The sequence below is a fragment of the Prionailurus bengalensis genome, chromosome B3, assembly GCF_016509475.1.
Source record: "Prionailurus bengalensis isolate Pbe53 chromosome B3, Fcat_Pben_1.1_paternal_pri, whole genome shotgun sequence".
In the NCBI taxonomy this organism is placed as follows: domain Eukaryota; kingdom Metazoa; phylum Chordata; class Mammalia; order Carnivora; family Felidae; genus Prionailurus; species Prionailurus bengalensis.
In genome coordinates, this window is record NC_057355.1 from 145,921,965 (window position 1) to 145,942,877 (window position 20,913).

At 62.8% G+C, this 20,913-nt stretch overlaps 2 protein-coding genes across 7 annotated transcripts; one reads left to right on the plus strand and one right to left on the minus strand.

Annotated features, from left to right (window-relative positions):
- Window positions 1-1,334: 1,334 nt before the first annotated feature.
- CKB (creatine kinase B) lies at window positions 1,335-10,019 on the minus strand. 4 transcript variants are annotated; one of them, XM_043557094.1, is made up of 8 exons: window positions 9,276-10,019; window positions 4,061-4,272; window positions 3,699-3,853; window positions 3,482-3,614; window positions 3,091-3,262; window positions 2,230-2,353; window positions 1,798-1,987; window positions 1,335-1,722 (listed from the first exon to the last, which is right to left on the minus strand). In XM_043557094.1, exons 2-8 carry the CDS (start codon window positions 4,251-4,253, stop codon window positions 1,544-1,546), a joined length of 1,146 nt encoding a protein of 381 aa, XP_043413029.1. In that variant the 5' UTR covers window positions 4,254-4,272; window positions 9,276-10,019; the 3' UTR covers window positions 1,335-1,543. The 4 variants fall into 4 exon arrangements, with proteins under 4 accessions (XP_043413029.1, XP_043413028.1, XP_043413027.1 ...); XM_043557093.1 differs by lacking the exon at window positions 9,276-10,019 and adding an exon at window positions 4,585-4,720; XM_043557092.1 differs by having other exon boundaries at window positions 3,482-3,853; window positions 9,276-9,300.
- Window positions 10,020-10,938: 919 nt separating this feature from the next.
- Window positions 10,939-17,851, plus strand: TRMT61A (tRNA methyltransferase 61A). Of its 3 annotated transcripts, none has more exons than XM_043557098.1 (4): window positions 10,939-11,066; window positions 11,627-11,986; window positions 14,367-14,633; window positions 16,540-17,851. In XM_043557098.1, the coding sequence occupies exons 2-4, from the start codon at window positions 11,656-11,658 to the stop codon at window positions 16,809-16,811; spliced, it is 870 nt and encodes a 289-aa protein (XP_043413033.1). In that variant the 5' UTR covers window positions 10,939-11,066; window positions 11,627-11,655; the 3' UTR covers window positions 16,812-17,851. The 3 variants fall into 3 exon arrangements, with proteins under 3 accessions (XP_043413033.1, XP_043413032.1, XP_043413030.1); XM_043557097.1 differs by having other exon boundaries at window positions 10,945-11,056; XM_043557095.1 differs by having other exon boundaries at window positions 11,008-11,986.
- Window positions 17,852-20,913: the final 3,062 nt, after the last annotated feature.

Here is a 20,913-nt window from a genome sequence, read left to right on the forward strand (position 1 = left end):
ACAGCGGTCAGCCGAGGAGGGGACCAAGTGCCAGCCCCTGACCTAAATAAAGGGTGGGTTCAGAGATCCTCTCCCTGCCAACCTTGTGCCCCAGGAGGCCTGCCCCCTACTCTGCCCATCCCACCCCAGCTTTCACTTACCTGGCTTCCGTGCCTGTGCCTCTTCCCCCAGCACAGGCTCCTGGAAACCCTCCCCTGCCAGCACATGGCCTGGGTGGGCCCCTCAGCTCAAGCCTGGCCACTAAGGCAGATGTAGCTGCTTCTACTCCACTGCTGTCCACCCAGCCTGCTTGTCCTGGGCCCCAGGGTCTGGGTTGGCCAGCTGCCCCTGCCCCTGGGGCAGGAAAGACTGCCCAGCCCAGGACACAGTGGGCACAAAGGCCGTGCCCTGTTCTCTTCCTAGTTGCAGGGTAACCTTGGTGGGGATTAGGGCCTGCTGACCCAAAGCGTGAGGAGTTGGGGTACCCCAGATTCTGATGGGGGTGGGGGTGGGAGACCAGGACAGAGGGGGCCCTGGCCGGCAGGTGGCAGCACAGACTGTCCACAGAGCTGTGGAGCTGGGGGACAAGCCCTGCCCTTGGCTGGCTCACAGGTTCCACCTCTACGGCCCCAGCCCACAGATGGTGTGAGATCAGTCGAGATCAGTCGGGAACTGTGGCAGCTGTAGAGTGGCTGGGAAAGCGAGACCCCAAAGCACCCTCCCGCCCAGGGACCTTATGTTGAGGACCCGCCATGGGAGGCCAAGGGGCGGAGCACCTGAGGGTCCTGGAGAGGGGGCTGCAAGGAGGAGGGGGCTCCAAAGGGGCCCCAGGGCTTTCTGAAAGGGACTGAAGGGCTGGGCCTGGGGGCAGCAAGAAGGGGGTACTGTCTGCCCTGCCTGAGGCTGTGAGGAAGGGAAGCTGAGGAGAGGGATTATTTAGGGGCTCTTGTAGGTGGGGAGGAGAGGTGGCAGAGAGCCTGACTGGAAAAGGAACTAGATTAGCGGGGCAAGACCCACCCTCCCCTCACGGCATCCACACCTCCTCCCACACTGCGGGATGGGGTTGAGCAAAAGTGCCAGGCTCCACCTCCCAGGGCCCAAATGCCCTTAGATGCCCCGGCTGGGGCTCTGTCACCCTAGAGCTCCTCCCCCTCCTGGCCCCTCCCCCCGCCAGCCCATCCCAGGGCTGCAGGGGAGCCAAGTAGACAGGATGGCACAGTGACTGCCTCCTGACTTTGTCCCTTCTTAAGGAAAGTGAAGCAGAAAGGGTAGATCCAGGATTGAGGCCCTCAGATCCTGGCTCCTGGGTCCCAGAACAGCCTCGGGAAAGGGGAGCCACTACTCGGAGACTCGTGGCAGGCCGAAACCCTAGTTTATTCCAGCATCAGCAACATCTTAGCCATCACAAAAATAAACTCTACCAAGGGCGACGGAAGTCTCTACAGCGAGGCTAAGGGCTCAGCCGCCAGGCGGCGGACATCAGGGTGCGTGGTGGGCACTGCCCGGGCAATAAGTTAGGAAGCAGCGGGGCTGGTGGTGGTGGCGGCAGGTGCAGGCCAGGGTTTCACTTCTGGGCAGGCACGAGGTCATCGATGGCCTGGCCCTGCTCCAGCCGCTGCTCCATCTCGATGAGCAGCTTCACGCCGTCCACCACCATCTGTACCAGCTCCACCTCCGAGAAGCCCAGGCGGTCTGCGTTGGAGACGTCGAAGACCCCACCCACGGCAGCTGTGTCCACACCACCTGGGGAGACAGCCAGGTCAGCAGGACTGCGGTGGGGGGCTGCCCCAGGGGGAGAAGACCACCCGCCCCATTCACCTGTGCCTCGTTTCTGAAGCCGCAGCCGCTTGAGCACCTCCGGGAACTTCTCATGCTTGCCCAGGTGGGGCAGCTTGATGTGCACACCTGCCCGCAGCCCTGTGCCCAGATTGGACGGGCAGGTCAGGATGTAGCCCAGGTGAGGGTTCCACATGAATTCGTAGTTCTTAGACTTGAAGAGCGTTTCAATCTGGAGGTGGAGAAGGTGAGACAGGGTTGGCCTGGCTGAGGGGCACCTCCAAGGCACCAGGTGGGGGACACCCTCGGACCCAGGAGTCCCCTGGCAGGACCCTGAGGTAACGGAGACCAGGGCTCCCAGGGGGACTGATGGGACGCCCACATCCTGGCTGAAGCTCTGGGGCTTGGCCCTGCACCCTCCCTGGCCCCAGACCCCACTCGTGCCAGCCCAGTTTGGGGGTGGTCAGGCCTGACCTGGGTGAGGCCATTGCAGAAGCGAGTGAACACCTCCTTCATGTTGCCCCCCTTCTGCATGGAGATGACCCGAAGGTGGTCTTCCTCGTTGATCCACACCAGGAAGGTCTTATTGTCATTGTGCCTGGGGGAGGGGCACGGTCAAGCCTCCTCCTTGGAGGTTTCAGAGCACATCCAAAAAAAAGCTCTAGGGGGTCCCCAGACCCCAGGAACTTTGCAAGTCCCTGAGGTGTTCCATCCGGCTGTACCCAGAAGCTTGGGCTTCTGCCAGGACCACACTCTGGAGGTAGGCAGGGAAGCCAGGACACCTCAGAGAGAGTCCAGAAAGCCCGGAGCTGTGCCCTAGCCTCTAGCCAGTCATGTGCCGCATGGCCTGGGTGTGGGGGAGGGACGAGGGCCCCACCTAGGAGGTAAGGGGCAAGAGGACCGCTGTATCTGGGCGCAGAAGCCTCCCTACGCACACAGTGGAGGCAGGAGCTGTAAGCCTTCCCCACCCTCACCCCCACTCCCACTCCCACTAGGAAGTGTCTGCGTCACCCAGCACCTGGCAGAGTCCCTGCGGGGAAAGGGGTGAGAAAACCAGAAGCTCCGGCTCCCAAGAGGAGGGTGGAGGAGAGCAGTCAAAGCGACCCAATGCCCACCTCCAAGATCCCACGAGGCCTCAGCCTCTACCAGCTGGCGTTCCTTGATGCACCTGTGTGGTCAAGGTCACCTGCGAGGAGGCCTGGGAAGCACCAAACCTGTCCTAGGAGCACGGCTCCTCCCTCTTCCTTCCTCCTCAGGCTGGCCTTGGTGTGGGGAGGGCCAAGGGGAGGAGGGGAAGGGCGGGGGGGGGACCCGCGAGAGGAGTTGGGCACGCACCAGATGCCACGGGCATCGGGCCAGTCGCGGGCCATGCCGGAGGCCAGCAGCAGGGGCGACACGGGCTTGTCGAAGAGGAAGTGGTCGTCGATGAGCTGCTGCTGCTCTGCCTCGGTCATGCTCTTGAGCGCGTAGTACCTGCCGGCCAGGTCGCCGTCCAGGCTCGCCAGAGCTGCGGAGGGGCGCGCTCAGAAGGACACACGGGAGCCCCTGTGCTCACGCCCGCCCAGCTTTGTGGGAGCCCAGGCCGGGCCGGCCCTCGCAGGGCCCCAGGCCGCCGTCCCCCCGGGGAAACCGGACCCGGCGCGCAGATAAGAGCGCGGCAGCGGCGGCTCAGGTGACTGGGGTGACTGGTTAACAAGCCGCACGGGGACAGAGGTGCGACCCCTACCTTCCACAGCGAGCTTCTCGATGGCTCGGCGCTCCCCGCGGCTGCAGTGCGGGGGGAGGCAGAAGCCGCGGATGCTGCGACCCGTGCGCACCCGCGAGCTCAGCACGTAGTTAGGATCCAGGTCGTCGCCGCCCTGGGGGCAGAGCGGCGGTGAGCGCTGGGGGACCCCTCCCCAGCCCGCCCCGCCACCCGGGGCCACCTCGGGGCCACCTCGTACCTGCAGGTTGTCGGGATTGAGGTCGGTCTTGTGCTCGTCGCTGGGCTTGTAGCCTCCGTGCCGGTCCTCGATGATGGGGTCAAAGAGCTCCTTGAACACGTCATAGGATTCCTCATCGCCTGCCACGCAGCCCACGGTCATGATATAGGGGTGACCTGGGGGGAGCGCGGAATGGGGACAGTGGCGTCACTGCCAGGCCTGACCGAGCCCCTCAGGACCCTGAGGTTATTCGCGGGAAGGGGGCGCCGCGGGAACCCTGGCCTGGGAGGGGTTCTAGGGGAGGCGCTGGGCCCGAGCCCCAGGGGAGTGTCTTGCAGATAAGGCGACCCGGTACCCTGACCCCGGGACCGAGGTGCGCGTACCCGGGTTATCCACGCCGGTCTGGATGACGTCGTCCAGTGTGAAGCCGCTCGGCGTGCACTTGGCGCGCAGCTCCGCGTACAGCTCGGGGGTCAGCACCTTGGCCATGTGGTTGTTGTGGCCGCTGAGGTCGGGGAACTCGTCCTCGGCCGGGAAGCGCAGCTTCAGCGCGTTGTGGCTATTGGAGAAGGGCATGGCGGCGGCGAGCGGAAGGCTGCGGGGAGACTCGAGGGTCAGCGGGGACCCGGCACCCGGCCCCCCAGGGACCTGCGGACCATTCAGGGCCTCGCTGCCCCTGCTCCTGGTCACCCTGGGGCGCGCGGCCAAGGTCAGAGGGGTCCGCAGCGCGCGCGCGGGGGAGACTCCCGCACCGCCAGGACCCCAGGCCCAGCCGGCGCGCGCGCTCCGGCCGGCGGACCCCGGCGTGCACGACTTTGCTGCCCACGAGCTCCTTCCGTGCGCAGCGCCCCCACCCCGGCGCCCAGGCGGCCGTCCCCCCCTCCCCCCAGCCCTCGGGCCCACTCACCGGGCAGCCGGGCGGGGCAGGGGCGCTCTGTCGGTCGGCAGCTCTGGGCGCGGCGCAGGCGAACAGCGGTGGCTCCGCGCTCCCGCGGCTCTTAAGGGGCGCGACGCGGGCCGCCCATTGGCCGCTATTTATAGCCCATTCATTCCATTGGTCCGCGCTGCGGGGTGGTGCCGTCGCTTTGTCCGCCACCCGCAGCCCCCGACAACCCCCCCACCCGGCCGCCCACCCCTGTTATCCCTTTGCTGGGACCCCGCGCAGCCCGCCTATCCGACCCGGCGCCTGCCCAAGACCCCGCGGCTGAAGCCTCAGGCCCTTGGATATTCTGTAGTTCTCCCTGCGCTGCCTCCGGGCGGGAAACTGAGGCAGAAGAGTCACTGGACACTTGAAGACGCTCGGGCTCATCTGCAGCCCTGCTCCTGCCCTCCCTAGCCCCGCCAGTCCCTGGATCTCGACGAGGGTCCAGGAGTGACCGGCCCAGGCTCCCGCAGCAGGTACTAACCCTTCCACCCACCCACCCCACCCCCTCCCCATCCGAGCTGGCCCGGAGCTGCCGACCTTCCTCAAGGTGCCCGCAGGCATCTCCCGGGCGATCTTGGTGCAGAGCTAAGCTCGAGGGAGGTGCAATCTGGCTGCGGCCCAGTGGGGTGGCACCCGTGGTGCCTTGACCTTGGGCAAGTCCCCCGGCGCCAGGGGACCCAAGCCAGAGACCCCCGGGGCCAGCCTTTCCTGGTAGGTGAGAGAACAATGTGGCCCTGGGAGGCCGCTGGGGAGTGCGCGGTCTCAGAGCCTCCAGACCCCAGCCCTGGGCCCTTTCCACAGGGGACAAGTTCATCTCCCCACCCCACCCCCAAAGGTAGTCCCCCAGAGACTCTCAGCAAAGATGGGAGGAAACACAAACAATAAGCATATGTGAGATTTAAAAAACGAGTCGCTAGAAATGAGGATCGTGCAAATTAAAACAAGGACTTCCACTGCCCCCAAAACACCCAGATGGCAAAAATGTGAAAGACACACCAGCCAGTGTCGGCCATGGGTTGGAATGTGGAGAGACAGACAGTCACACGCGGCCTGCAACTGTGAACTGCTACATCCTTTCTGAAAAGTAATTTGGCAGTATCTATTAAAATTAAAAACGTTTGTACTCCATGACCCAGCAATCCCACTTCTAGGAATCCAGCCTTTAGAAAGGACGGTCTCATCCCTGCAGGTAGAGATGTGCAGTGGGGAAAACACACAAATGAACTCGATGCCCATCACTTGGGGACTGGCCAGGGGTAGGAAGGCACATCCCCAGTGTAGAGTATTAACACAGCTATTTTTAAATTTTTTTTTTTTTTTTCAACGTTTATTTATTTTTGGGACAGAGAGAGACAGAGCATGAGCGGGGGAGGGGCAGAGAGAGAGGGAGACACAGAATCGGAAACAGGCTCCAGGCTCCGAGCCATCAGCCCAGAGCCCGACGCGGGGCTCGAACTCACGGACCGCGAGATCGTGACCTGGCTGAAGTCGGACGCTTAACCGACTGCGCCACCCAGGCGCCCCAACACAGCTATTTTTAAAAGTGAGTTAGGGGGCGCCTGGGTGGCTCAGTTGGTTGGGCATCCGACTTCGGCCCAGGTCATGATCTCACTCACGGTTTGTGAGTTCGAGCCCCGCATCGGGCTCTGTGCTGATAGCTTGGAGCCTGGAGCCTGCTTCGGAGTCTGTGTCTCCCTCTCTCTCTCTGCCCCTCCCCAGCTCATGCTCGCTCTCTGTCCCTGTTAAAAATAAATAAACTTAAAAAAAATTTTTTTAAATAAATAAATAAAAGTGAGTTAGACCCTTAGTCACTGAGCCACCAGCAAGGACTCAGCAGCCTCCCCCTCGGCCCCCTCACCTCTTGAAGATCCATCTGCCTTGTCCCATGAGAGCCTTCTGCAGGCCACCTTCACGGCGGAAAAGAGAGCCTATCCCACATCCACTATCTAGAACATCCCCTCTTCCAAACCCTTTGCCGATGTGAGTAAGAGTGACGATCATCCTGCGGACACTGAAGGTCTTGTCCACATATGAAGCCAACAGAGAAATGGCTGGGAGACCCTTACTACTATCCAAGGGGTCATTGATGATTGCAACAAAAAGGAACTAATAAGGTGTTTAAGAAATTCCCCTGCAATGGTGATGTAATTGAGCACCCAGAATATGGAGAAGTAATTCAGCTGCAGGGTGACCAGTGCAAGAACATACGCCAGTTCCTCGTGGAGACTGGAGTGGCAAAGGAGCCCTAGTTGAAGTTACCCACTTGGTTTTCTTTTTATTATTATCATCTCCTTTTTTTTTTTTTTTTTTTTTTAAGTAATCTCTTCCCCCAACTTGAGGCTTGAACTCACGATCCTGAGATCAAGAGCCGCGTGCTCCACTGACTGAGCCAGCCAGGCGCCCCAGTTTCATGGGTTTTAAGTGCTTTTGATTAAGCTTAAGTGAGGATTTCCTTGCAACGAGTAGAATTTCCCTTCTGTCCCTTGCCACAAGTTTAAAAACCCCACAGCTTGTATCATGTAACCGTTTGGGGTCTGCTTTTAACTTGTAGTCGTGCAATTCCTTCATGCAATAAAACGAAAAGAGAAAAAGAAGAGTCAGTTGGAGCTTGTGTGTGAATGCGCGCCATGCATCGTCTTGTGAATAAGGCAAGAAAGGAGGGGACACCCTTCTCTGTGTGTAACAAAACGCCTCCAGGACCACACCGTGAGCTCTGGGGGACAGCAAGGTGAACATCACGCTGCTGCTGGAAGGCTGGCCATGAGTGACCAGCCACGTGAATGAAATCACGTCGCCATCTGGGAGGAGGCGGGTGCTGCGGGGGCTGGGGGCAGGGCAGAGGCGGAGCAAGGAGCTCCAGGGGACTTGGTACCTCTGAGGAACCGGCACTGGAGCAAAGAGGCACAGGATGAGCAAGCCCCTTCACCTCCGCCTGTGTGCGCACCAGAGGGTGTGGAGTGTCGCTAGGCTGTCCCTGCGGTTACCACGCACGGGACTTCTGTCTCTTCCCTCGCTCACCTTGGCGTGCTTTGACCTGTTCCCAGTCAACATTTTCTGAGACACATAAAACAAACCAAGGTAAAGAGGCAAATGGGCAGGACTGCCCAGACAGCAGGTGTCCCTTAAGCCTGGAATCCCTGCCCCCTGTGCCCCTTGAAGCCCCTTCCTCCCATTTTAGAAATAATCTGCAGTTGCCTTTTCCACCTCCCCACCCCCAAAAGCCTGATGGGCTCAAGTTTCTGTTTCTGGAAACCTGAAGGCAGACTTGGCTTTCAGACATGGGGTGAGGGGCACTCAGAGCTTCCTCTTTGTCTTCAGCCTCTGCAGCTTCTCAACCCATCCCCCACGCCACCCTCAGGCCACCAAGGGCCTGACCTGCTGGGTGGGAGGAGGGAAGGGTCCTATCCCCTCTCCCCCCAAAAGCAAGGTCCAAGCTGGAGAGGTGAGGTCCAGAGGTTTGGGGTTGCCTTGCTCAAGGTCAGGCCCTGTGATACTGCTGCTTGAGGCTCCAGAAATCCTCAGCCTCTGAGAGGGGTGTTTTAACCTTTCGCAGATAAGCAAAGGCAGATCAGAAGATGGGTGACAGAAGAGACAGGTCAGAGGTCCAGCAACCCCTCACTGGTCCTGGAGTGCCTGGCCCTGAGCTAACTTAACCTGGGACCCATCTTGGGGACCCCCCCCACCCCCCGCCCAGGGCTGGCCAAGCCCAGGCTGCACTAGATTGACAGCATGGGTGGTCAACAGCTGCGATGGGGGAAGGGCAGGGGGCCTTCAAGGCCTTTAGACCCAAATGTCAGGGGATGGCTCCCTACCAGGGGCTGCTTGGGAGCCTGTGTGGTCCCAGAGCAGAGGAGCAAGGGGTGGGGAGGCCTGGACGGTGCCAGCCTCCACCTCACCAAGAATAACATTGCCCCAGTGACCTGGCTCTTGTCTGTGGACCCTCCATTTTCCCCAGGGCCCAAGGAGCCGGTTTGGCAGCGTCTGGGCAAGAAGCTGGGTGACATCACCCAACGAGTTTATGGTCCAGGTTCCTCAGAAATCACACCTGGTTGCACATTAACCAGCCAGCCCTAGAGGAGGAGGGGAGCTTCAATGGAGTCCCCAGCTTTTCATCCACAAACTCAGCCTGCCCAGTGGGGTGCAGCGCCGGGCATGCAGAGGGGGTAGGCCAAGTGGGAGAGACAGGCAAGGAGCCAGAGGTCATTCTCAGAGCCTGTGCTTAAAAGACAGGATGGGCATTGCTTGCTCCTGGTGCCCCGTCCCTGAGCCCTGAAGAACCCAAAGGGGAAGTTGGTTGCAGTCAGGAGAAGGGTAGGGGCTGCTTTGGGGTCACTGAGCACCATGGGGTAAGAGCCTGGGCTACTCAGAGAAAGGGGGACATCAGGGCACCTGGTCCAGGTGCAGCCTTCCCCCTCCCCCCCCCCCCCCCCGGTGGACATCTTCAGCTTCTCTCTTCCTGACAGGGTGCCTGTGACCCTTGTCTCCAGGGTCTTTTTCCTGCCCGTTCCCACCTTTCTTCAAATCTGCCATTGGTTCTCTCAAGTTAGGTTTACTGGCTTTAAATCCCAATCCCCCAGTGGCTGTGACCTCAGGCAATTACCTAGCCTGAGTTTCCATAAAGTGGTCCCCACCCTGACAGGATTGTGGAGAAGGTTTAATATAATGATACTTACCTGGGATTCTTTAGAACCAGTTCTTGGTAGGGGAGTCCCAATATACAAACTCTGCCCTGGGCAAAGTGTCCACCTGACCTGAGTAATCAGCTGGGGCTTGGGGGAGCAGTGCTAAGGATGCCGCTCAGGGCTGGGGCAGCCTCAGATGGAGCAGATGGGCAACTCTGGGTAGGCTACCTAGAGGAGGGGGCACTGGAGAAGCTAGCCAACCAGTCACAGACAGAGAGGCAAGTGGGAAGTTGGGGCCACAGGAAACCACTGCCGAGTCACTAAGTCCCAATTTAGGCTCTTAGTAGGCACCCAACCTCAGCTCCATATCACAGCTGAGAGGCTGGGGAAGAGGAACCCCCAGAAGTGGAAAGTTGAAATCTCCCAGTGGAGCAATTAGGGGGTGATTCAGGCAGGTGCATCACCAAGAGAGTGAAGCAGAGTGACCTGGAACAGAGGTTGTCAAGCTGTAGATGGGGCTGGCTTGTCTCCATGTTAAGGGGAAGAAGCAGCAAGGCCATAATGAGCCACGTGGGCAGCTGGTGGCCAGAGTGCTGGCCGAAAAGGAACAATAACCCACTTAGGTGGCCACCTAAGTCCCCTTACCTTCTTACCCCTGAGAGGTTCCCAGACCCAGACCCAGCCAGGGCAGAGGCATGGTGGGGGGAGCTGAGGTTAGGCACCTGGTTTCTACCCTGGACTCTCTTGAGGGGCCCATGGCAAGGGCCACAGGCACCCTGGCATTCCTGGCCCCAGAAAAAGGAGAATTCAGAGTGCCCCAAGGACAGGCTGGCCCTGCAGGGGCCTGGCCACTCCCATTTTGTCAGGCTGGGGTGTGGCCTACAGTCACTGCTGTAGTAGGGCCTACAGTCACTCGATTTAGTAGGGCCCAGACTAAGCCCAAGGTGGGCTTGAGAGGCTCTATCAGAATGAGCCCAGGGTGCTGGGAGCTGAGTGCTAGAGGAAGGCATTCCATATCCCCTGCTGTCCACCCCTCCGCCCCACGCCCTCTCTACAGAGGAACTGGCTCTGAATCAGCCCTGCTGAGACAGAACAGGGCTGCCGCTTCCTTTTTTTTTTTTTTTTTTTTTTTTTTTGCCCCTGTGTTCCCGCTGCCCTTCCCCCAGTGTGCCTGCCCAGGCTGCTCACCTGGTCCTCAGCACCCCCAATGTGAGCCCGGTTCATGCAGCTCTCATTGTGCCCCGGGTCCGGGAGGGGACCGCCCGCCGCCTCCCCGAAGTGGAGAATGTGCCCCTGCAGGGGAGGCAAGGCTTGGCCTAAGGCCACTTCTGCAGACCCTTCGGGCCAGAGCCTTCTGGGACGACCCTCTGATCTGCAATTCCATTTTCTGGAATTCATCCTGGGGCCCAGTGTGAGGTGTTCCCAGAGTGGTTTGCTGGGACAACACGGCCAAAGCAAAGTGTCCTCGTAGGGCGTGGGCAGCTAGCAAAGGGCCAGCCTTTCCCGGGACTTCAGGGCTGCCAAAAAGAGTGCGTTACGAGGCCCTGCCCCGGTCCCCGCCCACAGCAGCCCGACCGAGGGGACGCTGGAACTTCTCGTTTGTGTCCTTTGCACGAGCTTGTAGAAACAGCGAAGTCGTAGCGAGCAGAGGCCGCCCAGGAGGCGCGCTCCGCAGCCGGGAGGGGCTGCCCCCGGGTCCCGGCACCCCGCGCGCGAGGGGCGGGGCGCCGTGACGCCATCCGCGGGCGCCGCGCCGGAGCCGGAAGTGCGGAGGCAGCGTCGCGCGGCCACGTGCGGAGCGTCCGGCAGCGGGAGCCCGCCGAGCCTGGCGGGTGAGACTCGGTGCGGCCCCCCCCACCTCGCCCCGTGCCGGCCCGGCCTGCCGCGTCCCCAACCTCTGCTGGGGGGGCCCTTACCTCTCCTGCATCCCCCCCTTGCCGCCCGTCCACCTGGAAGCCCGCTCTGGGGGAGACTGGGGTGAGGGGGGTTCCGTGGAATGAAGCCTGGCCTGCAGGTGATAGCACAGACCACTGACTGCTGCCCCGCTGGTGGCCGGTCCCTCCTCTCACACCCGGAGAATGGGAGCCGGTGTCCCGGAGAAGGGTGATGAGAGGGTCTGGTCCTTAGTAGGAAATCGTGGGCTCGTCCTTTGCCATTGCCCCGCTTGAGTTTCTCCATCTGTGATTTGGGCTGATGACTTCTGATTCATGACCTAGACCAAGAAGGGCTTAACACGTCAGTGCAGGGTGCAGCCTGTTGGTCGTCCTGTTGGACAGAGCCAGGGACGGAGCCAGCCTCCCCACCCTCACCGCTTGGGACCTGGGCCTCACAGCCCTCCGCCCAGATCCCAGGTGCACCCTCTTGGCACCTTTGCATGCTCATGCCCACACACATTCTCCCAGGTCTCAGGCACCTGCCAGATAGCAACACCATGAGCTTCGTGGCATATGAGGAGCTGATCAAAGAGGGTGACACGGCCATCCTGTCACTGGGCCATGGTGCAATGGTGGCAGTGCGTGTGCAGCGGGGGGCACAGACCCAGACCCGGCATGGCGTCCTGCGGCACTCAGTAGACCTCATCGGCCGCCCCTTCGGCTCCAAGGTGACCTGTGGTCGAGGTGGCTGGGTGTATGTGCTCCACCCCACGCCTGAGCTCTGGACACTGAACCTGCCACACCGCACCCAGATCCTCTACTCCACTGACATTGCTCTGCTCACTATGATGCTGGAGCTTCGGCCTGGCTCTGTGGTCTGTGAATCCGGTGAGTTCTTTGGGCTACCTCAATCCTGATTCTGAAAAATTGACTTGAAGATGAAAGTCTGACCCAGCATCCAGACAGCCTCCATCCTGCCCTTTCTGAAGACAGACGTGGTTGCTCAGCTTCTATTTTACCAATGTTTTGGTGGGGGGGGGGGGGTGCTGACTGCAGGGAGTGAGGGCAGAAGCAGGAGCACCAGTTAGGAGGCAGGTGCTGTAATCTAAATGAGAGTTGATGGCCCTGGACCAGGGATTTCCCCCAGAGGAGCTGGTGTTCAGTGAGAGTCCTGCCTGCCTTGGCGAGGCAGGGCCAGAGTGCCACTTGGCTCTGGCCTAGGTGCTGACTGCCAGTCGCTACCCCTGTGCTGACAGGAGGGCAGAGAGTGGCTGGCCCAGCCGTCCCCGACCACCCAGCCCCAGGGCCGAGAGTTTCCCCTTCCTGGAGGGAGACCAGGGCTGCTCTGAGGTACTCATTGTAGGTGGGGAGTCTCTATCTCAAGCTCATCATTGGCCAGCACTGCTGTCACTGAGCCCAGGGCCTGAGATCGTTCTGGCCCTTACACACACACACACACACACACACAAACACACACACGTGCTGGGGCCACCTGGGGTGGAGACTGAAGCATACAGCCTGGTCAGGAACAGCCCAGGCCCGATGCACCTATATTTCCAGCATGTGCCTCATGGGCTGTGCAGCTGGGCTCCAAGGTCACAAAGAGTTCCCAGAACCATTGCTTCCAGGTCTGAGGACTTGAGGCCATCTTGTCCCTCTCAGGCCTCTTTCTCCGTGTTGGCCAGCCAGATACTTTGAAACGGAAAGAGTCAGGTGCAGAACCTGGGCTGTGGGTCAGAGGGTTAGTGGGGTCTAGGCAGAGGCCTGCTGCTCAGCCACTGGGGACTTGGGGGGCCGGTGGCAGATGGGCAGCAGGCCCTCGAGCCAGCTCCATCCCCTACTGCTCTCTGTGCAGTGGGTGTGCTTCTGGGCTCTAATATGCCAGCTGCCCTCTAGGAACTACAGGTACAGCCGTGAACAAGACAGGCCAGGTTGCCCCTTCCCCGAGGGGACAGTAAGCCCAGTGTCACTGTTTCAGTGCTGTGATCGCTGTGAGCCTAGTAAAACTGGACTGTGTGTTTGAGGGTGGCTCCAAGAGGTCCCTACACCTCGGTCGGTCCGGGAAGACCTCTGGCATGGGGACATTCAGTTGGAAACGAGAAGGAGGAGGCGCTACCAAGAGCCAAGCAAGCGAGAGTGTCACCCCAAGGGTGAACTGTGCAGAGGCCCTGAGTGAGGACCCAGCAAGGAGGCCAGCGTGGCAGGGGCAGGAAATGAGGTCAGGAGGAAACGGGCACAGCTCGGAGGGTGGTCGGGTCTGACTGCCCGTGTGGAGAGGCGAGAGCAGGGCCTCACCGAGGGGAACAGAATTGCCTGTCTGGTGGTGGTTACAGAGCCAGGAGGAGGGCCCAGGCTGCATGGGGGCAGGGTGGAGGTGGGGAGGCGGGAGCTACCTGTGGACCGAATGTGGGGTGGGAGAGGGGAGTCTGGGGCACCCCTGCGATGTCTGGTCGAGCTGTGGGTGTCGTTGACTGGGCAGGAAGGGCCGATGGGAGGGGTTCGGGCTTGGAGCGGATCCAGCTTTGTCCTCGTTAACGCCGAGCGCTGTCGGGTGTTGGGAGGTCGTGCGTGTGTGCTGGACAATAGGAGTCTGCAGCGAAGGGACCTGGCACTGGGGAGCGTGCATCAAGACTAGCACCCGAAACCGCAGGGCGGGGGAGGTCATGGGGGGACGCAGCCCCAGCTGGGCACAGCCAGGTGAGAAGCCAGGCGGAGGGGCAGCACTGACGGGAGCCGGGGAGTGGCCAGGGCAGGTGGAAGAGAACTGGCGGACGGCGACGTGGGGGAAGAGTGGGGCCCTGTGGCAAATCGGCTGCCGTGTCTTGGTGCCGTGAGACCAGGCGAAGCGAGGGCGGAGGCACACCACACTCCTGCTGCACGTGGCCTGTAGGTGGGCAGACCTCTGAGTGGGCAGCGAGCTTGGGGGACTCGGGGCCAGCCACCGGGTGGGGGGTGGGGAGTAGGGGGTGTGGGGCGGGGACGGGGTTTGCTCCGGTGCTGGGATCGGGCAGGGCGGCCGCTCTGCCGCCCGGACCCACTGCAGACCCCGGAAACGAACCCAGCCGGTCGCTTCCCCACCCAGCCCCAGTGCAGACTCGGTGACAAAACCGTGGGCAGCCCGGACCTGCTGGGCAGTTCCGGAGTGGTGCCCACTAGCGACCAGGATCGTCTGACCCATGGGCCCCGTGTGGGGTTTTCCAGAGTAAGGGTGCGGTTGATTCTTAAGTGTCCCCGGCAGTCCTGCCTGACACCCGTCCCTTCCTGCCAGGCACTGGCAGCGGCTCCGTGTCCCACGCGCTCATCCGCACCATCGCGCCCACGGGCCACCTGCACTCAGTGGAGTTTCACCAGCAGCGGGCAGAGAAGGCCCGGGAGGAGTTCCAGGAGCACCGAGTGGGCCGCTGGGTGACGGTGCGCAACCAGGACGTATGCCGCAGCGGCTTTGGTGTGAGCCACGTGGCTGATGCTGTTTTCCTGGACATCCCGTCTCCTTGGGAGGCTGTGGGCCACGCCTGGGACGCCCTCAAGGTTGAAGGTATGTTGGGGGTTCTGGTGTGGGCCTGGCCTTGGGTGTGGGTCGTCTGAAGCCCAGAGAGGTCAGAAGACAACAGGCCACATAGTGTGGCCAGGCCAGGTCCCCTTTTGACCTGAAGTCGGGGTGGGTCAGGCTGGCTGAAGGCTCGTGGGGAGGTGGAGAGGAATAGGAACTGGGGAGAATGGGGCTCCAGCTGAGCCTGTGTTCTTTGGCCTTGCCCCGCTCCCCCCCACCCCCCACCCCCTGGAGCTGGGAGGCGTCTGAGTTCCCTGGGGACTGTAGCAGCCCCACCTTAGAGGTGCCACCTCTAAGGCACCTCAGGGCACTCCAGACTCTGACTCCAGCTCTTGCCCGAAGAGTCTCCCCTCCCCCCACCAGCCACAAGCCAGCAGAGTAGCCCCTTTTAGGGAAGATACGAGATGTGCAGGCGGCGGGAAGGAGGCGGGAACATTGGCTCTGAGCCAGGGAGGCGCTGGTGAGGCCCTGGGTTTTTCCCTTTTGTGGAGAAGGAGCCAGCCCAGGCAGCCAGGGCCCCTTCCCTCCTCCCTGCAGAGCAGAGCAGGACAGAGGGTGGGGAGGAGGGTGGAGAGCCAGCCCAGGCACCCGCAGGGGGAGGGCGCCCCCCCCCCCCAAATACAGGTGCCAAGGCGTGCCTCAAACAGCAAGGCAGCAGCAGTGGGTCCCAGTGGGTCCCCTGCCGTGTCCCTGCTCTGCCAAGGTGGCCTGGGGCTCGGGAGGAGCTGAGCCCAGCTTCCCGCCCCTCCACCCCTTCTAGCTTTGCCCCCAGATGATGCCAGGTCCACATGGTCACCCTCCCGAGCCTTCCTCCTGTCGTTGGGGCTCCCTCCTGGTGCTTGGCCGGGGGGAGCTGCACCATCCGTGGACCCCACCCCCTGTACCCCTCCAAGCCCCTCCCTTGGGCTCTCTCTGTGTCTCTTGCTCATAGGCCTTGTATTTTCCGATACCTGCCTGCTCTGTGAGCCCGACCCCAGCAAAGTGCAGTCCCCAGGCTCCCTGGGACTCGGGCCCGCCGGAAGGCTCTAGCCCTCGTCCAGAGGGTCCTGTCTCCCCAGCAGTACGCTCAGGGGCCAGGTGCCTTCTTGGGGTGACACTGTGCCCTCTAGGTTGCCATCAAACTGCTCGTGCTTCCTCCAAACTCACCCCTTCCCGAAGATCCATCTGGCGGTCCCTGGGTGTGTCCCCAGGTGTGGCTGAGATGACCAGGCCTCAGGGACATTCCAGGACTTGCCCGGCCACATCCCTTCCCCCACCTCGCATTCCCCACACCCTCCTTGCTAGGATGGGGATGTGGGCTGGACGCGGGCCAGGCCGAGGGACACTGCAGGTGGGCCCTGGTGGGAGGTGGCAGGAAGGGGCTGTCAGCTCCCGCCTGCACCCTGTCATCCTTGGCCGTCGGCGCCTCCTGTTCCCCAGAGCGGGTGACAGCCTCTAATTTCCTGTGACAGCAACAGTCTCCGCCCGCCGGTGAGCCCCGTCCCCTACTGCCACCGTGCCGTGTGGTGAGTGCTCTTCTGGGCACGCGCTCCTGCAGCTGGGACAGGGCTCTGCCCTGACCCCTGACCTCTGAGCCCGTTGTTCCTCCTGGCCCCGACCCTCCGCTTTCCCCGTAGAAGCGCCTGCCCAAGGCCAAAGAAATAAGGGCCGTGGGCTTGGTCTAAGTGGCCCCTTCCACGCGGCTCCCGGAGAGCCCCTGCCCCGCCGGCCTCTGCCCCTCCTCCACCCTGCTGCCAGGCTCTGCGTGGTGGAGGACTCGGCCGGCCTCGGGCCCCGGGCTCTGCACCCACACGCCCGGCCCACACAGTCCGCAGCCCTCAGGCTGCTGGCTCCTGAGCCCCCACCCCACCCCCCGCCCGGCTCCCCTGACTGCGCGTCTGGCTCCCCGCAGGTGGGCGCTTCTGCTCCTTCTCGCCCTGCATCGAGCAGGTGCAGCGCACGTGCCAGGCGCTGGCGGCCCGCGGCTTCTCAGAGCTGAGCACCTTGGAGGTGCTGCCCCGGGTGTACAACGTGCGCACCGTCAGCCTGCCCGCGCCCGACCTGGGGGCCGGTCCGGGCCCCGAAGCCGGCCCCGACGCCAGCCCCTTCCGCAGTGGCACACCCATGAAGGAGGCCGTGGGCCACACCGGCTACCTGACCTTTGCCACCAAGACCCCCGGCTAGCCAGCGGGCCTCCCCGGAGCCCAGGCAGGGAGGTGTGGCTCAGCCAGAGGCCGCCTTATACGGTCAGCGGGTCAGCGGGCGACCGCGGGGCCGGGCCTGTGTTTAGAAAGGTGGGGGGGCGGGGCGGGCGGGCAGGGCTGGGGGGCCCCAGGGGGCGGCTCCAGGAAGGCCTCCTGCCCCAGTCACTGCTGGGCTCTGCTTCCCCGAGCTGCTGCTGTTCTTTTTGCCACAGAAAATCTCCACCGTCGCAAGCTCTTCTGGGTGTTGAGGCCAAGGGGTGCCCCTTCCCAGGTGGCCCCAAGCTGGCAGGGAAGGGGGAGCAAGGACTCCGAGGAGAAGGACCAGGGGCTTGCTGCCCCACTCGGTGTGCGGCCTGGCTCGTCCTCTCCCCAGGGCAAGGCCTGGCGCTGCCCTGGGCACCCCCCCCCCCCCAAACCCCACCAGAGCTGCCCGTGCCAGGCCGGCCCGGAGGCCAGGGAGAGGTGGTCTTGCCGTGTGGCCTCGAGCCTGGCCCAGCCTGCCTGGCGATATACAGGCCAAGCGGCAGTGTCCTGCGGCCCCTCCTGGTGGAGAGACGGGGGAGGGGAGCCCTGCCCCCCTGCCGAAGTGCCTCCTGTGGCCGCGGTCCCGCCAGAGCCCCTGACGTGTCAAGAAGCGAGACCGCGGCATCACGTAGCCGGGAGCCTGAGGAGGGCGGAGAAGTGCTTCAAGTGATCCGGCTGGCGGTCCCTCTCAGCCGTTTGAACCCCAGCTGTCCAACCCCGGAGCTGCTTGGGTGCCCCACCCTCACGGGAGCCCTGGGGACACGGGGGCGCATCCAGCGGGGAGGCCACCCCTCCAGGGCAGGCCTGCCCCGCTCTCTGGCATCTGTGCCTGCCACTGCTGCGTGAAGGGCCCGGGTGTCTGCCCTCGGCCTCAGCTGTCATCAGGAGCCTCAGTTTTCCCATGTTGGACGAGAGCCCCAGGGTGCTGTGCTGGCAGGGGGCAGGGGGCCGGCCCCTGACCATGCCTGGCGGAGAAATAAACACCGTTGCCCCTGCCGTGCACCTGGTCTGTTTGGTGCCGCTCGAGTCAGACCCTCATTCCCGACACCAGCCTCCGGGCTGGGCCTCCCCACACACAGCCCTGGGTCTGCTCCTTCCTCTCCCTGTCCCAGGGCGGGGCGTCTGGACAGGGGCTCTGGACTCCAGGACAACAGCCTGGGACATGATGGACAAAGGGGCGAGTGTGTGGCCACCCCCACTCAGCTGCAGAAAGAGCCACTTGTCCTAGTAGGGGAGGGGGGAGAGGGTCTGCCTGTGTGTGTGTGTGTGTGTGTGTGTGTGTGTGTCCGTCCATCTGTCTGTCTGTCCTTCCGTCCTTCCGTCCCAGAGCACTGGACCCTCCATTCACAGCACGGTCTGTCTCTTATGCTTTCTGAAGGGTCTAGAGCTCAAGAAAGACCCTCCAGGCCTGAGTCCGTGGGAAGATGCCAAAGGAGGTGGGCCTACTGGGGGGCTGGTCTCCTGGGGGAAGCGTCACGGGGGGGGGGGGGGCTCCCTCTTCCTCCCAACCTCCTGGCAGGACCTGAGCCCCACCAGATTTCCTTGGGGCCCTGGGACCACTGTCCCAGCCTTCTCCTGCCTCCCGGGACCTGGCCCGACCTCTGAGCGGATGCTTAGCTTCGGGGACAGAGGAGGACCTGTGCCTTCCCCTGGCCTTTGAGAGAGAGGCCTGCAGGAGGTCTGGCACAGGGCATGGCCCGCCTCAGCGAGCTCCACTTCCCAGATGGGGCTGAGGATGGCGATCTAGACCACGGCCCTGGTTTGTCACTGGGCCTGGGGATGCCAGAGGACTGGGGTCGGGAGACCTGCACCCCTCCCCATGGGCACACCAGGCACAGGGCAGCTCTCAAGTCTGGGTGGCCCTCTGGCCCCTCATCTGTGCCGCCAAGCCCCGTGTGAGCCCCTGTGACCCCACCGGGCCTCCAGGCATCAGCCTTGACCCAGGTAGCCCTCTGGGCCCAATTCAGCCTCAGTCTGGAGCCCCGTGTGGCCCTGAGCCCCCGGTGAACTCCTCTGCACCCTTAAAGACCGCACTCAAAATGTGTCTCAGTGCCGCCCAGCCCCAGCCTCAGGCAGGAGCATCCTGGGGAACCATTCTCTGCTCCCGTGTCTCCTGGCAAAGGAGCCAAAGCCAAGTGGTGTCCCAGTTCTGCAGAAGGGGAGCCCAGTGTCCAGAGGCAGGGCCAGGGCCCGTGATGAGTGGCCGGTCAGCAGGTTGGTGACAGCCACCTCTGCGAGTCAGCAGCACGGGGCTGGTCACAGGGCAAGGATTCACGGGGACGTCCCCTGCCCAGCCCCAGACACTCACTCTGACCCTCAGTTTTTCCTGGAAATTCCTATACCTGCCCTGCCGCCACCCAAGATGCGAAGATGTCACACGTCTGACTGCCTCCCCTGCTGCCCCCCTCGGGCATTCGAGCCCTCCAACACCTAGAGACCCTGGCTCACTTGCTCTGAGGGTCACAGTCCAAGATCGCACCCTTCCCCCAGGAAGCCCCCTGGGCCTTGCCCTCTTCAGCCCTGGTGTGTTTTGCCCCTGCCCTCGCTATGCTTCACCCTCGCCTGCCTCTGAGGGGCTCACCCCCTCCACCAGAAGCCCCTGGGCTGGGGTGGGTTGGGGGCCCAGGGTGGGATTTTGGATGGGCAGCAGGTGGCACAATGGATGCCAGGCTGCTGGGGGCCACACCCTGTCTAGCAAAGTGATGAGGAAGGGTTGTTTGCTCCATGAGGATAGGACAGCAGGTGGACTGCCCCACACCTGCCCCCCTCAAGCCACCTCCCCCCCCCCCCCAGCCTTGTCTGCTTTCGTTACCTGGTCTGTCTTCTAGGGACACAGGCCCCCCTCTCCAACCTGTTGCTGAAGGCAGGCAGACAGGCTGTGTGGGACCCCAGGCCGGAGAGATGATGCTGTTCCTACCCGGCTCTAGCTCACTGCCTAGGCGGAGAAGCTGAGGCCCAGAGGAAATGGGACTCTCTGGGGCCCAGGCCGCCAAGCTTCTGCATGCTGACCGGGGACTCCTAGACGCTCTCCTGCCCTGTGTGGTCCCTTGGATTGTAACCACAGAGGCCAAAGGGGAGAGCAGTTTCCACTGGAATCCTGGAAGGCTCCTCAGAAGGAGGGGACCGCTGTGCGAGGTGTGGAAGGGCTGGTGGAAACTGGAGGAGGGTGAGCAAGGGTCCTTCCAGGTGGGAGTGTACAGGCCTCAGACAGGAATCCCACGGGCAGGCCTGGGAGAGGGCAGCTTGATGAGTTGTAGAGGGCAGTGTCCCCACCTCTGAGACTGGTAGCCGCCTGCCCTGTTTGCAAGGCTGCTGTGCGCACAGGCTGGCCGCCCAGACACAGTGTCCCACTCTACCCAGAGGCTGTTGGGCTCACAGGCCAGGCTGGGGGTGTCCCTGCCTCCTGGTGGGGCCTCAGGTGGGAGGGTCCCCAGGGGCCTCCCTGCTGGGGGTCTTGGCCCCTGATGCCCCAGGAGGGATGTGCAGGTGGAGGCTAATGTTGCCCAGTCCTCAGAACTCTGCCCTCTTGGCCAGCCTCGCGGGGTGTGTCCGCCGGTCCGGCAAGTGCAGACCAAGCCCCTGCTACGGGTCACGCCCTCCCGACGCCGGCGCCGGGAACCAGACGTTCGGGCAGCCCTGCCTGCCCCTGCGGGGCTCCCGGGAACCAGGCACCAACGGTGCAGGTGAGAGCCACGAAGTGGAAGCAAAGCAAGGGAAGGGGGTTCAACCCGTGGTGTGTAGGGGGGACGGAGGGTTGGGACCATCAGGAAGGCCTTGCCAGGAGGTGGCCCCCTGCAGTCGCCGACGGACAAGGATATTTGGACTTGATTCTTAGGGAGGCCAGACTCCACTGGGCCCTGCACTGGGGGGCTCGGGCTCTGGGCCCACCTGCTTCACATCCTCCCCCTGGGCGCCGTGGTGACAGTCCCTTCCCTCCTGGCAGAGAGGAGGACACACACAGTGCCTGCCTGGGGGTGGGAGTGGGGAGGAGCTGCCATGGGATTGAAATATCCAGTTGGCGTTTGCCCAGTTGGTGCTCGTACGACGTTTTGGATTGT

Bases quoted from the DNA above. Each gene is read 5' to 3' on its own strand.
- CKB (XM_043557092.1), bottom strand. From the start codon at position 4,253: ATGCCCTTCTCCAATAGCCACAACGCGCTGAAGCTGCGCTTCCCGGCC. The intron at 1,988-2,229 runs GTCAGGCCTGAC...CTCCACCTCCAG, and splicing joins TCTGCAATGGCCTCACCCAG to ATTGAAACGCTCTTCAAGTC. The intron at 1,723-1,797 runs GTGAATGGGGCG...CTGTCTCCCCAG, and splicing joins GCTTCAGAAACGAGGCACAG to GTGGTGTGGACACAGCTGCC.
- TRMT61A (XM_043557095.1), top strand. From the start codon at position 11,599: ATGCTCATGCCCACACACATTCTCCCAGGTCTCAGGCACCTGCCAGAT. The intron at 11,987-14,366 runs GTGAGTTCTTTG...CCTTCCTGCCAG, and splicing joins CTCTGTGGTCTGTGAATCCG to GCACTGGCAGCGGCTCCGTG. The intron at 14,634-16,539 runs GTATGTTGGGGG...GGCTCCCCGCAG, and splicing joins GGACGCCCTCAAGGTTGAAG to GTGGGCGCTTCTGCTCCTTC.